General features: G+C 32.4%; 1 protein-coding gene across 8 annotated transcripts in view; it reads right to left on the bottom strand.

Moving 5' to 3' along the window:
- The window catches only part of LOC129962579 (zinc finger MIZ domain-containing protein 1-like), a 336,461-nt gene that overhangs the window by 30,214 nt on the left and 289,297 nt on the right, over positions 1-16,950 (bottom strand). For all 8 annotated transcript variants that reach the window (XM_056076373.1, XM_056076375.1, XM_056076377.1 and 5 more), the window contains one exon: positions 150-467. In XM_056076373.1, the coding sequence (XP_055932348.1) occupies positions 150-467 (318 nt within the window). The remainder of the gene's footprint in view (positions 1-149; positions 468-16,950) is intronic.

Below are 16,950 nucleotides of genomic sequence, written 5' to 3' on the forward strand. Positions count from 1 at the left end.
TAAATATCACTAACCCCCCTCTCAAGATCTAAAAATAAACTCCAAGCCATAATTCAGCGCCCTAGCAGATTGAAATCCCTCGAATCACGTAGAAAACTACTACTTAGACACCATGCAGAGTAGGTAAGTAAATAAATGGGTTCACTTACTTATTGTACCCGGGCCCCGACTGCCTGGGGTTGATAGATTGTGGCTGGTAGGGCGGCTTGGAGGGGGGCACGGGGCCATTGGCCGGATAGCCGCTCTGCGGGGCAGTCCCTTGGGAGTAAGGCATGGGGGCGATCGTGGTGCTGGTGTTCGCACCGAAGGAACTGTGAGCAAGGGGCCCACTCTGCGTTGTTGTGGCAACACCCCACACCGTCGTCACCACAGAAAGCTGCTGCTGTGTGGGGCCCTGCGGAGGGCCCGAGGCAGGAGGCCCCGACGATGGAGACTGCTGCCAACCGCCCATCGGCATGGCCGGATCGCTGTGGAGAAAAAGGAATACATTAGAATCCGAACTAAGATAAAGGCATTTGAACATTCCGCCATGAAAATATAATGAGCACCATAAAAAAAAATAGATCAGATATCATAATGAGAATCACAATTCCCCCCCCCCCACTTATGTGATTATTAGAATGATATGATGTTCAAATTACAAATTTTCAATTCAGGAATACACAGTGCAACAACAGTAGCGAGAAAATAATACATTATTTTAATATTTTCACAAATTTTATAGTTTTGAATTATGCCTCGGAAATATGAGTTAAAAAATATTGCCAATAGATAGAAAGCAATAAAAATAGATCATTACGACTTTTAACAGTTACAGTACAATGTTGAATCCATTGGAATTCATCTCTTTTTATCGCTCAGACATTTAACAGATGATGGAAATGTCTTAAGAAAAACAGAATGGTGATCGAAATATATATACAGTACACTCCCGATTATCCGCGGAAAACAAAAATCGCGGATAATCCGAAAAAAGCTAAAAACGGGTATAGCAAAAGAGAAAATAGTCATTCAAACTTTGAAAAACCGTTTTATGTACAATAAGACGTAAAATAAACAGCAAGAAATGTTTAACTAACGCTTAATATTTTAGTATATCACTCAAAACTAACATAAAATGCATTTTGTTAATGAAAACAGAAAAGTGCTTTCTACTTACGAGAGGCGTCAAGGATACACAGAAAAATTAATACATATGTACTGTTTTAACACTGTAATGTATTATGTAATTACAAAAGCATAACTGTAAAACTACACCTTTTTGAAGAAATCAGTCATTTGTGTTTGCTTCTTGCTTTGGAAGCATTTTCTCTTTGCTTGGAAGAAAAAAAAAAAAAAAAAACTTAGTGCGATAGGCGCGGATAAACCGCCCGCGGATAATCGGGAGTCTACTGTATATATATAATTTAAATTCATCACCAGAAAATGAATGTACATAACTACTTACTATTAATCATGAATTTAGTTAGATTAATGTTTTCTTAATGATTATTTTGAAAGGGACCTCATACTTTTGAGCCTCGAATAGATCACCTATCCAGTCCTCACCTTCATACTTCCACCAAAGGGAGGACATTTGCATTCGAGATATATAATGTTTCTCTATTACGTATACATAACGGATATTAGATGGAATTGATTTCGAATTTGGAAACCTCCGTTCATGAATCTGCCACGAAGTCATACATAATCACAAAAAATATTACGACTATGTTCAGGGCCAAATTATGGAATACGTAAAGTAGGCAATTATTTAAGAAACCCGCAACATTAAGAGGTGTCGGGCCCTTGCGATTTTTTTTAGTACTATTTTATTTTGTGCCTTCATATAATTATAAAACATTACAATAGAAAATTTTCAATTTAAAATCAAGTATCGCTTAAATTAATCCCGGAACTTTATTCTAGTAACGTTTTTAATTAATTATCATTTGCACTTTATTATCGTTTAATTAAAAAAAAATTTCACAATTTCAAAAAAAAAAAAAAGTCTAATTTTTTTTATTAAATATTTATTGAATTGTCTTAAAGAAAGCACAACCCACAATTTCGGCGCTCTGTTTTACTCTTTTGTTACTTTTAAATTTCAGTTGCGCATTTTTTATTATACATGATATACAGAAACGAAAATTGATTTACAACTACGCTTTTTGCTATATTAGTCCGTCAAAATTTGCTATTTAATATTACTTATATAAATAATAAACTAAAATAGATAAAATATTAGATTTAAAATTTGTAAGAGATGAAGGGGCCCCGAGATTTTCATTTTCTTAAGAGTTCCTAGGAAGTTTAAGTTGACCACTGACAACATTTGATGGCGAATCACTAATACTTCAACAAATTGCTGTTAGAGGATTGAAGTTGATTATCACTGCAAGTGCATTTATGTGATGTCTCTCATTGGTTTACACAAAACTATTCCTGAACTTTTCAATACATATGCGGTAAACAGTACGAATCTCCTACAATGATTCATTATAAAATATTACACATATGTTAATAAGTTACAAACCCACAGATACGTCTTTCTTTGCATCTTGGTATGACGATTAGATTAAATACGCTTTGTGTTGCGTTTTAACTTATAATAATTATTTTTTTACGCTTTTTTTTTTTTTTTTTAATGCAACGGCTTCCTACATTCTATCTTAAATTATCCCATATTACTTTATTCTAAAATTTACTTTAATTTCCTGATCAAAATCTCACTTTTTTTTTATTTAATTATTTCCAACACATGCTCTAAAAAAGGTGATGAAAATACAGTGCTCACGCTGCATGAGCAGGGAAAAAACTCCCTCACGCCTACGGCATTCCTTCCAGAGATACCCAAGATTCCCTATCCTGAATCGACAAGTGTCAAAGAAATCACAATAAGACTTTCTCAGTAAAAAAGCGATAAGGAAAGAACTTCAGACACATTTCTTATTGTGTCCCGGTGCGTATAAATAGTCGTGTTTTTCACTGTTATAAATCATGCTCTCTCATGGGGGGAGGGGAATTGAAGTTAAATTCAAAATTGTCTTTTTGTTGGCTGACAACTGGAAGTATTATATATGATTTCCAGAAATTAAATCGCTTTGCAACCGTAATATTTAAAACATTTTCTTTTTCCCTGTATGCTGGATAAAGTGTTTTGTTCCAAGTTGTTTAACTTTCCATTGCAATACATGAAACCATTATATGCTATTTTTGAAATTTTAAATAAGGACAGACAGACACGATTTTTTTTTTATTTTTTATTTGGGTGACATATATCCAAAAGTTCAAGCGTAACTCTATTTTTGAAAACAATGATCTTTTATTTAAATAAATTACAAAAACATTTAATAAAGCAAAAATAGTTTAGAGCATTTTTAAATTAAAGTAAAGCATAACTCAATTTCTGTGACAAATTTTGCATAAAAATAGTTAGTAAAATTTACAGCATTAAAAGGCGGTCAGTCATGTCCACCTTTCCTTTTCGGTTTCAATAATAACAAAATACGCCAAATAATATCAATAACACCTAAATCGCCAATTATCTCCCACTTCTCTCTCATTTCCGAGGAACGAGAATTATTGCTGATTAATTTCATTAGGTTGAACTAACAAAAAGTGACCTTTTTTCCCGATTTTGATAATCTCAATGCGAGCACCCACGATCTAAACGCCCCTGCAGCACTTATTATTTTTTTTTCTGTCGCCAAGTTTTCATCGGTGTCATCATACAATTATAGCGTCGAAATCTTATTCAAATGACTGAATTTTTACGGTTGCCGCCATGATGGCGCGACGACTATATTGCCTGTCCCAATTTATTCTTTTTTTCTGCAGATTTCGAAACTAGCCTAAGTAAATATACTTTGTTTTGAGGTCGCGAGTTTAAACGGATTTTGACAATGCATCAAATTAAACAGATGAAAGTCGAGATTCGTTTTCTGCTTTTTTGAAACGCCAAGATAAACATCGAACGAGACCGAATCGATCTGTTTGGTGACACCAGTCACAAAAAAATAAATATAAGCCTAGATTTTTTTCTTGAAATCTTATTTTATTATTAATATTTGGTTTCGTTTTCTTTTGTAATATTTTATAATATCGATAAAAAAATGAATTTGTATTAAGGGGGGGGAGGGAGGCAATGGAAATAGTAGTTATCGAATCGAGCAATTACTTACATGCTTTAAAGCAGATAGATAGCAAAGTTGAGATGTTGATTTTGCCAAATTATCGAATATATTTTTATTTTCTCTTATATGGAGTATAGAGAAAGTATAGTAATTGTCAAAAAATTCGAACATGAGAGTATTGACAAATCTCCACGTTTCAGACCACCCAGAGTTCAAATAAACATTTTTGGAAAATGTCTGTCCGTCTGAGAGTAAGGTAACTCAAAGACACATTGAGCTGAACAGTTGAAATTCGGTATATGGTCTTTGCACCATATTTGCATATTTCTATCAAATTTCAAGTAAAATCTGTTTAGATAAGTAAGTCTGTCCGACAGTTCGAATATAAATTAACAAGATAATTACAAAACGAAGAGATTTAGACAGATAAAATTCGGGACACATATTTAATATCAATATTGAAGACAACTGTTAAATTTTGCGCTAAATCCCATTACGGGTTGACTGTCTGTCGGTCTCTACTTTCAGAAACATATAAACGCGATAATTCAAGAACACAGTGACTTAAATGCATCAAATTTGGTATGGGATTTTGTGACTACAAGCGCAATTCTGTGTCAAGTTTCTGTTTCAATCGGTTCAGAAACACGTGTCTAAACACAAATTCGATTTGTGGATACTGTTAACGCATTTGCCGAGGATTAATCGCCAAATAACTCGCCAAGGATAATACGATAGATTCAGTAAAAACGCTAGACTCACGCCAAAAACTATTTCGTAATCATTGTTCGTCAATACCATGTGAGGCGATAATTAAAAAACGCAATGACTTAAATATATCAAATTTTGTGACTATAAGTGTAGTTTTGAGTCAAATTTTTGTTTCAATCGGTTGAGAAAAGTGTGTCTAAAACACAAATTCGATTTTTGGAAACTATTAACGCATGCCAGGGAATAATTGCCCACATATCCCGCCAAGGATGACGCGATGGATTTAGTAAAAAAGCTAAATTCTCCCCAAAGATTAATATTTTTTAACTATTGTACGCCAATGCTATATAAGGCGTTCTCTGAGAGTATAAGAAAGTATGCGGGTAAGTTTTGGTGGGATCATTCCCGCTGCTTTATTAAGCAAGCTAATCACTTTTCCTTAAAATATTTCGTATTTGGCTGGCGAAAAATCATTTCTAGGAAGAAAAAAAAATCAATTGCCAAATACGAAAAGACAACTGTCGTTGATACAAAATAAAGATAAACAGATTGATACAAAATCAAGACTTTATTAAAAATACAGACTTTGCCCTAAATATAACGGGCGAAAAATTGGATAGATAAACTTTCAACTTTTGTAACCAACAATTCTTTCCCTTTTCTTTTTAAAGGATTAACTAATCAGGCCATGAATATTTCAAGTATGGAATTTGAAATAACTAGACCGCGCGATTCCTGGTTTCAAACTGCAATGACAGTAGCATTCCGATTACATTCAGATGGCTATCTTATTTTGTGATTAGATAAACAACAGCAGGTAACAGAAATGTATATTTTTAAAATATATGGCTCTTAACAGCTATCTGATATGATCCGAAAAAATCTAAAACGTTGTTCTGTTCTTTTTAATTTCATTTATTAATTAGCAAGCGTGGTCTTCCCAAAACTTTCTCGCATATTTTCTAATATAAATATTACCCCAAAGAACGCCTTGCATGGCATTGGTGTGCAATAGTTACGAAACATTAATCTTTGGCGTGAATTTAGCGTTTTCACTGAATTTATCGTGTCATCCTTGGCGAGTTATTTGGCGATTAATCCCTGGCAAGCCGTTTAATAACATCTGAAAATCGGATTTGTGTTTTTGACACGTTTTTCTCAGTCCATTGAAAAGATTTGACACAAAATTGCACTTGTAGTAACAAAATTCCATACCTAATTTCATATATATTAAGTCATTGTGTTTTTGAATTATTGTGTTTACATTTTCTCAAAGTACAGTCCGACAGAGAGTCAACCCTTTGCTGGTTTTGGATCAAGATTTCACAGGTGTCTACACTATAGATGTGAAATTTGGTACCTAATCTTATCTACCTAGCTCTCTTCGCTTTGTAGTTATCACTTTAATCCTTTCTAGGGCCGTGGGAAGTATGCTTCCTGCCAAATTTATCAATCTTTGTATGAAATTATGTAGGCTGGCATAAATTCTGACAAATTTTTTAGAAAGACAGAAACTTAGATGCTTCAGTTCTTTATCTTACACAAAATGATGTGTCATGATTTGTTACTTAATTATTAATTAGCCAAATGAATTAATTAATCAAATTAAATTTATCTAATAAGCTAAATGAAGCCCTTTTCTTATTCTAATTTCAAGCCTAAAAATATTTAAACATAATATGACTAGAAAAAAATGGCCCTTTAAAGGGTTAACTTATATTCGGACAGACGGATTTCCTCTGAACGGGTTTCACTCAAGAGTTGACAAAAATCTGCAAATTTGGTGTAAAGGCCGTATACCAAATTTTAACCGTGTAGCTGCAAGCGCTTTAGAGTTATCTTTATCATAGACCGATAGACAGACATTTTCCAAATATGTGTTTTTCGAAGTCTTGGAGGTCTAAAACGAGTAGATCCGTCAAAATTTCGAGTTCGAATTTTTTGACGATTACTATACTGTCTCTATATTACGCATATGAGAAAGTTTATTAGTTTGATAAGGAAGGGAGGTGGGAACACGTCTGGTTTAAAACGTTTTTATGTGATATTTCTCACAAACATGCAACGTCACAAACAGACAGACGGACGGACATCTTCCAAAAATGCGTTTTTCGAAGTCATGAAGGTCTAAAACACGTAAATTCGTCAAAATCTCGAGTTCCATTTTTTTTTAAAACGATTATTACACTTCTCTCTATACTACATATACGAGAAAGTGAAAATTATTTTTTTAAAAGTAGAATGATAAAGACAACAGATTAATAAAAAAAAAAAAAAGGCAACAATCGTTTTTAAACCTTATTTAATAAAGGAGATAACAAATAAGTATTTAAAAAAAATACGAAATATAATCACCAAAACTTTGACAATACCGCATTTTTGCCTTATTTTTAAAAACCTCTAGTCAAAAATATCGCAGAAATCACTCCGCCCACCCCCCACAATAAGTAATAAAACACTGAAAAATAAGAAAGTTTATTTGAACAGAAACACGTTGTAACGAATGAAATAACGTTTTCGCAGAAATCCGCGCAGAAAACTGATGAATGAAAAGGCGCATGTTTGTAGCACGAATGGGGGAAAAAAAGCAGCCTTTAAAATTCGTTGGCAGCGATACTCGGATCGTACGTATGGCCTCATTTCAAGAACACACTTGCATAGCATTCCTTTCTCTCAATTAAGCTCACAGCGGGGGATTTCGAAGGCACCTACCTACTTAGAATCGGAGTTTCACTCCACCGCTTGCTTACGGCGAGTCGAAAAACAAAATACAGAGGATGATCGCTTATCTGTTCATAGATGACACTCACTATCCGAATAGTTCATTAACCGATCGTTAATTCATCTTACGTTTAATAGGTATTTGGTCAATACGTACAGGAGATCCGATCCCTACTACTAATAAAGATGAAAGAATGTGTGTGTGACCCACAGACATAGAGCTACTATATTTGTAAGATATATCTAAGGTAAAAAAGCAAATTTTTTAAAATTTTTTAATTCATATTTTTTATTTAAAAATTTAATTAAAATTTTAAAGTTTTCCTACAGAAACACCTGATAATATTACTGTAATTACTATACAAAATTAATTAACGCACTATTTAAAAAAACAAAAAACATACACATGTTTCTAAATTTCGGCATTTTTTTAAAAAATACTTTAATTAAAAAACATTTTTAATAAATTTCAATAATCGATTTTATTATTAAACACAAATTAAAAAGGTTTTCATTCTTTCATCAAATATTTAATGGAATGATTTTCTTCCACTATTGATAGCTAAAGACGGTTTCTTTTTAATATCTGTGTACTGTTCATTTCAGTATTCAGACGACCACTTTTCGACGATTCTATCGCATTAAGGGGTGACAAGAGGAAGGATGTGCGCATTTCCGGAATTTACTTGTTTGTTAAATGTAAACATCTCCTTTTCTCTCCCGCCTATTTTGCCGAATTAAACCCATCCTAACGCATGCGCAAAAGCATGGAGGGTTTTAGAATCCGTTGGCAAACAATAGTTTACAAGACGGAGAAAAAAATGAAGTAAAAAAAATCGCAAAATTTAGAAAATCGATGAATTGCTCATTTACGTTACTGATAGCGCTATGATGTTATGGGACTGGTCTTTATTAGAAAGACCCATGTGGACGATGAACAAAACTTACGTAAAGCAATTAAAATAACACGATTTTAACATCTGGCAATTTGATGCAAAATGGGCATGAAATTATATCTCAACAATTTAAATGAAATTAAGTACAACCAGAAATTCGAACCAGCTGGACATCACACGTGATTAAAAATTAATAAATAAAAATCAATACAAAAGTTAAGTTGCGTCAAGTTACAATGCTTGGGAATTTCAAACGTTCGATGCTTAAGATAAGTTAACGATATAAGTTTTTAATGTCTAATTCGATCCACGTAAAAATGCCGAATAGTTAAGAAAAAATCTCAATAATATAAAAAAATATGATATAAAAATAATAAAAATCTTGTTAATTACCAATTTAAATTATTCAGTAGACTCAACAAATTGGATAAATATATGTTTCATAGTATTCATATTTCTTACGTATTTGTGAGAGCAAATGACACATTAATCTATAAATAAAATACAAGAAAGGGTCGCAAAATAGGTAAATCCGTCACTGGGATTATCAAAATATTTTATCCAACGAAAAATTTTAATTTACAGTACAGTTTTTTTATGATTGACAATCTAAAAATCTGCAATAATAACGTAAATGCAGAACCCAAGCAAAACACATTAATAAACAAAACATAAACAAAAGAAATTTCCCAAAACAATTAAGGATTACAAGAGCTATGCGAACACTGTACGAATTTTTTGTGTATGAAGTATACAAGCAGAAAATACTGTAAAGGTGGGGGGGGGGGGACCCCTCCATGTTTCACATCTTTCTAAATGGTAAAAACATATATTTTAAAATCATGTCTATATGTTTGTAGCATTATAATTCACAAACACTGAGCTAGATGGATGAAATCTGGCCTGTGTTTTTTAAATTCGATTTGTAAGTTTCTATGAAGTTTTGAACAAAATCCATTCGCAAGAAATCTGACATCCGAATACTGTAAAACATTAAGAGACAAATTGATACAATCTGATATTAAAAAAGTTTTGTCGTTGTTGTTGTGTGGTTTATTGGCACAAGAACCATATTTGGCTAAACTACGAGAATGAAATTTGTCATAATATTGAATATTAATCGGTCTGTACTTTCGGATGGATATAAACGCGATAATTCAAAAATGCACCGACTAAAATAAATGAAATTAATTTTAGTTGATAAAAAGGTATCTAAATGCAAACTCGTTTTCTTCACAATACAATGAGTAACAAAACAATCAGGAACTCTGAAAATAAAAATATGAGTACTCATGGGATCCACAGCCTTGTCTAAAATACAAAAATTTTAATGCAGGAATGGGGATTAGGGGAGGCACCTTTATTAAAGAATAAGAGTGGAAATCACGAGAAAAACCATTCCGAATGGTTTATTGTATGTCTATGTAAAGTAAGGAAAAGGGAAAAATGAGCAATATATACTTCACTAACCTGTTGCTAAAAATAACATGCGAGATAAAATCCACACGAAACGTTAAATATCCGCTTGTAAACCAGTGAAGTTTCTTACGTAGAATGAAATGGAAGTTTTCAATTTGGACAACATGTTTATCTCAGAATCAGGTATTGTTAAAAAAAAGACCCGTTTCAGATTATCCTAACTAAGAAACAGAGGGGCTGCCAAAATCTCACCCTCTCAAGTAGGTAAGTCACGGACTATTCTGACTAACAGTATAACCCTGAACCAAGGCAAGATGACGCATTTTTACTCATCCTTTAAACTTGTAAGAACATAGAAACATCAAGAAGTGTTTATCTCAAACAAACTTAGCCATTTTTAACTTAAAAAATAAATCTAAAATTATATATATATAAAAAAAACACCTAGTTCGATTTCTCCTTTGCTAAGATTTTTATATTTTCATCCAATGCAGCTTTCATTCTATATGACTTACATTTCGGAAGCCAAAATATGACATTATATAAATCGTATTTGATAAGAAGGAGAGAAAAATGGCTAAACGTAAGACTCGTAAACTATACTAGCAGCTTTTGGCAACAAGCTGCTTCGCAGGGGGTAATGGATTATTTAATTTCAATTAAGTCACTCAGATAAAACTTTATATATATACATTGAGCTTTGTCTGAGAGACTTTTGTATAGAAATTTTTGTATAAGAGAGACTTAATAGTGTATTGACAGAATCAAATGATTCTGTCAACAAACTATTTTTAAGCATTCATCTGTCATAAACACACTCAAGTCATAGTATTTTAATAGACTTACACATGTTCCGTTCACGGTATAGATGAACCTTTTTAATGGAGACCAGTTCCACATCACAGTGCTATTAATAGCGTCATTGTACGGTCCATTTATCTAACAACTTTCACAGTATAGTCATTTTACTTTTTTATTCGTCACATAAATTACACAGATATTAAAAGAGAATCATTCTCCTTTAGCTTTCAAAAGTGGAAGACAACCGAAACGATTAAATATTTAATAAAATAACAAAAAGATTTGAGTTTCAGGTAATAGCATAATCTAAAGTTGAATATCAAACAAAAGGAAAAATTTGTTCAAATGTGAAGATTCAGGAAATATTTATGCTGCTATGTAAATTGTAAAAAAAGTATTAAATAGTATTACTACAAAAAAAAAAAAAAAAAGCCTTAAAAAATATTTTTTTAAACAGCGTAAAATGTAATTTTTTTTTTTTTTTCAATTCTAATTTCGGAAATAATTTTGCTTAGTTTATCAATTCAAACTATTCACTAACACACGCACGCACGCACACTTCGAGGTGCACATTCTCATCCTCATAAGTATATTTGTGCCAAAGTTAGTTTTTACAAATCAAATGATCTGTAATGTACAGCCCCAACACGAACACATAAATCAGAAATGTTGACTTATTTTAACTGGCTGATTATTTTTATTTTAACTTGATCCGCATTTTTTTTTTTTTTTTTTTTTTAAATCTTCACCTGAAAGGGTCTAATTATACACAAACCTCAACGGTTAACCAGTTGATCAAAATTAAGAGTCAAAAAGGAGTAGTATCTCACAAAAGGAACAAAAGTCTCTAAGGAACATCTCGCATTAAAAAAACTCCCACTTTACGTTTTAAAGAATCTGAATATGTCTCTAATTGCGGAGGTAAAAAGTAATGGGGCGAATCAAAGACATTTTTAAAGTTCACGCCTGAAAGAAGTTCAATCGGTCACTTAAAACTATTCAGAAAAATTCAATACCCATTTCTTATAAAGATTCCTCGGAACTAGACTGTTGAATAAAGGGCATAGTTTAAATGAAAAGTAAAAATCGTGTTATTGTAACCAAACGATTGGTTTCGTAGGAACATCAAGCCACAGTGAACACTAAACACTTGGAAAGAGACTTCACGGAGAGAAATATAGTAGAAGCATTAATAAACATCCCCAGAAGTCGGATTTTGGAGGGCTGACATAAACGATCAAGTATTAATGAATTACATTTATATTATTTTTTTACTTTTTCGTATACTTAGTAGAGAGAGAGTAGTAATAGTAAAAAAATTCGAACTCAAGCTTTTGACAAATCTTCAGTTTTTAAACCTCTTTGAGTGCGAAAAACCCATTTTTTTGGAAATTGCCCATCCGTCTGTGAACAAAGATAACTCAAAAACTCTTTAAACTAGACAGATGAAATCTGGTATGCGAGCTCTACATCAAATTTGCAGATTTTTGGTAAAATTTGTTCAGAGGAAGTTAACACAACTACAAAACGAAGAGATCTAGATAGATAAGATTCGGTACACAGATTTAACATCTATAGTGTAGACACCTGTGAAAATAGTGAGCCAAATCCAACAAGGGGTTGACCGTCTATCGGTCTGTACTTTCTGAAATATGTAAACGCAATACTTCAAAAACGCAATGTTTTAAATTTATCAAATTAGGTATGGGGTTTTGTGACTGCCAGTGCAGTTTTTTTTTAGCAATCTTTGATTCAATCGATTGAGAGAAACGTGTCTAAAGCATAAATTCGATTTTCGAATACTATTAACGGCATGCCAGAGATTAATCGCCAAAAAATTCGCCAAGGATGCCACGATAGATTCAGTAAAAATGCTAAATACATGCCATACGTTAATATTTCGTAACTATAGTACGCCAGTGTCATGTCGGGCCTTCTCTGGCACGAAAAGCTTAAAAAGAATATGCGAGAAAGTTTTTGGCTGACCATTCCCACTGGTTATATTTAGTCAAAGATAAATAATTTGCAATATAAAGAAACTGCAAAGTTGTACACTGCTATATAAAGTTCTGAAAAGGAGATATTAAATATTCTGATTAATATCAAAAAATCTCGATTTTTTAAAAGATTTTCATGATGATTATGATTTACTTAATCCGGTCATTAAATATTTCAAGCGAGAAATTTGAAAAAACAACTAGACCGCGCGATTCTAGATTTCAAAAGCGATGACAGTAAAATTTCAATTCCATTCCACTGAAATAGCTTTTTTTTTTTTTTTTTTTTTTTTTTGCGATATTATAAATAATAGCAGGTAACCGATATTTAAATTTATTTTGCAATATGACCTGTGAATGTCTTTCAACTGCTAACTGCCATCAACTAGTAAAATCTAAAACATCGTTTTGTTGTTTATAATCTCATTCAGCTTATGCTCATTTATAAAGTCTCGTTTCTAGAAATTTAAATATCCATTACAAGGAGAAACAAAATTTGATTTAGATCTATCAATTTGCGACAGAAAACAGCCGTAAATTATTTCAAGGCATGCCGTGTTCTGAAAGGCTTTCTTCATAAGAAAAATGGCTATTCGCAATATGAGCTAGACAAATCTCAAAATCACGATGCAGTCAATATTTAAAAAAAAAAAAAAAAAATCCCAATAAAAAGTGTTCGCTAAAATACACATTTAGTCTATAAGTTTCCGAACAGAAACCAGCGGGAATGTTTTTTCTGAAACTTTTTCGCACACTTCCAGTAGAATTGTGCCCCCCCCCTCCCCACATAAAAATTGTAGATCATCACTACAATTTGCATTCGCAGATTGCTGCATTTCGCAGAATAGAGAAGAAAATCGAGTATACATTTTGGATGCTCCCCCCTCTTCGGAGGCTAATTGAAATCAGAATTAGACACAAAACCGCAATTTTAGAAATAAGGTAATATACCAATTTCATTAATATAAGTCATCGCATCTACAGACATGCTTTTGTGTAGGCAAACGGACATTCAATGGCTGACAGATTTAGTTCAAAATCTGATGTATGCCTATAATTTTGATGATAAAATTATATACCAAATCTTATTTATCTAGCTCTTCATGTTTTGTAGTTATCGAGCTCACTTATAATTGGATAATCAGACAATCAAACTTCATGTGAATGAATTTGTCAGAACGTGATGTAAACAAACAAATTTGATATAAAGACCATATATCAAATTTCATTCATCTAGCTCAAAGTACTTTATTTTGTTTACAGACAAGTACTTCCAAAAAGGTATTTCTTCCTGTTCGTCATTCCAAACTAGTCAAAATTTCGGGTCGAATTTCACGACGATCACAAAAATTTCTCTTTGTATAACAGAAAGCTTACAGCGGAAGAATACAGGCGAGCTTATTTATTCGAAATCATCACTGATTGGAATATTTCTCGCTGCAGCTAATTTTACATGTACAAGGTTTCATTTCCGTGTTTATACGAGAAAATGATTAAATTAAGAATTTCATTAGCAATAATCAAATCTTAGGGACCATTGAATAAATAAGCCGAATACACAACATCCGCCAACTTTCCTCGCCAACCAGTGCACTGAAGACATCAAAATAAAGGAATCACAATCAGATTTAATTTATACATTCTTCATCCTAATAGGAAACATGCGAGAACAAATAACCGGAACGCACGCATTCCAAATTTGTTTATTTTGACAACAACAAAAAGGGTCGAGCAGACAACGCGTGCCCGATCAGACAGGTGCTCAGCGCCAATGCTCAGTGGCGCAGGCAGCTGCTCAGAGATAATATTCGGGTCAAGTGGCGAATGGAATCACTTTCTTCCTGTTGCCCCGGGCAACGGCCCATCCGGTGAGCAGGCCAGTCAAAGCACTGAGCCCTTTCATTTTAAGTTTTATCACTGCAGTTCAATGCGGGTAAATCGGAAGATAAAAATTAAAGAATTCAGTTTTCCATGTGGATCAGAATCTCTAAGAAATCCGTTACGGCAATTAAATAGATAGAGCCGAAGCAATGAATCCGTTTCACTGAAGGTTATTTAATAAAAGTTATAAGAAAGTTTAATCTCTTCTATACAAGGATATTAATATCAAGGACATTAATATCATTAATTCCTCTTTTTAGGGAAAAAGAGATATAACTTACATTTAAGAAACTCATTATTGTTTGCCCATGGATTCTAAAATCCTCTGCGCTTCTGCGCATGCGTTAGGATGGATTTAATTCGTCAAAATAGGGGTGAGAGGAAAGATGAAAGGAGATGTTTACATTTAACAATAAAGTAAACTCGGATTACTCGCAGATTAAATTAAAATAAAATAATAAGATCAGAAATGGAATGATACTAACATACAAGTGAAAAAAAATTGAACGAAAGAATATTTAATAGGGAGGAATCAAGATCAAAGAATTTCGAAAATGCACTCATCCTTCCGCGTCTCGCCCCTTAATGAAATAGAATCATCAAAAAGTAGTCGTCTCAAGATACTGAAACGAACAAATATTATGTTCATTCTCCTCCAAATAAACTTATCTGTACTAAAGTTAAATCCCCGAGTTGACCGTTTTACTCCTCATTCTATAATATCTCCATCTCCAAAATATTTTATGAGTAATAATAAAAGCAAATTCGCATTTGTCTGTTCGGATTTTCGACAGGCATACTGTTCTACTTAGAGATTATTACATTTGGCACAAATATATTGTTTGCCAACGGATTCTAAAACCCTGCGCGCTTTTGCGCATGCGTTCGGATATATTTAATTCGTCAAAATAGGGGTGAGAGGAAAGATGAAAGGAGAAGATGTTTACATTTAAAACATAAGTAAACTCGGATTACTCGCAGACTAAATTTAAAAAAAGTAGTCAGAAACGACACAATACTCGCATACACGCGAAAAAAAAAAAAAAATTGAACGAAAAAGTATCTAATAGGGCGGGAATCTATGTCAAGGAATTTCATGTCTCACCCCTTAGTGAGATATTATCGTCGAAAATTGGTCGTCTGAAACGAACAGTACTATGGAAGGAGGAAATATGCATTTCGGAGCGCTCTTCTGGAAATTTTTTACTAAAAATAAAGCAAAATTTTAGCATTTTTTAAAATTAAAAAGTCAGTAAATATTAATGAAATGAGACAATTCTGAAATGATTAGAAATGATTTTTATACCATCCTAATATTCGAAAAATTATCTTTCACATAATTTTTTTTTTATTTGGATAGTTTTTCCAAATAAATTTATAAATAATTTCTACAATACTTAACACAATTTCCACAATAATTAATTTCTTAATAAATACAATATTTCATAGATGAAATGTTGCTCATTGTTACATTTTATTCTTATAAATATAATATTTCAATGTGGAAATTAAATTAAAATTGTTTTCATTATTTCTATAAATAATAAAAATGTATATTTTATTCCGGAATCAACTACACATTTTGCGTGAAGAAAGTGAATTAACAGCACAATGAAAGGCAATAAGACGTTACACGATGCGCGCACACACATTTTTCACGAGACTCCGATTTTTTTACATGATCTGACTCCATGATTCGCGAAAGAACAGATGTAAGGATACTGCTAAAATTTATACCTTTATTTAATTTACCAGAGAATCATAAATGTTACATCCGAGAGAGATGTTACAATTCCTACCATTTAATCCTGGTTTCCAAGAAAAATTATAAGAGGCTTAGCTTCAAAAGCAGTCGGAAGTAGCCGACTTTATCGACCAATGATACGAAAAAAGATACAAGCACATTTTAGTTTTTATACTTGGTTAAGATGTTTTTTTTTTTTTTGCAGTAATCGTAATCGAAAAGTTAAATCGCATGAGTTTTGTGAAAATTCTAAATGCACATCAATTATCACCCGCGTGTTGGCTAGAAATGTTTCAGTAATTTAAAAAAAAAAGATAATAAAGAATATTCTAATTCTAATCCAAAGTAATGTCGAAGTAATAATGCTTAATTCGCCTGTTATTTTTCCTAATACAAGTTCGCTTTAAATTATGTCATAACATGTACACACAAAAAATATTTATTCAATATTACTACAATACGCAAATCTATAATAAATCTAACTAAAACAATCAAATATTTTTTAAATATGTAGTAAAATTAAGAGATAAATTGTACGAAAATGAAATTAGTATAACTGAAAAGCAGTTAACTTAATGCATTTTTCAGTAAAAGTATCTTAAGTGTGATGGTGTGCGCCGAAGTAGCCGAGGAAAGTTTTGCTAGGACTGTTTTTAAATTTCGAT

Source organism: Argiope bruennichi, chromosome 3, assembly GCF_947563725.1.
Source record: "Argiope bruennichi chromosome 3, qqArgBrue1.1, whole genome shotgun sequence".
Classification (NCBI taxonomy): Eukaryota; Metazoa; Arthropoda; class Arachnida; order Araneae; family Araneidae; genus Argiope; species Argiope bruennichi.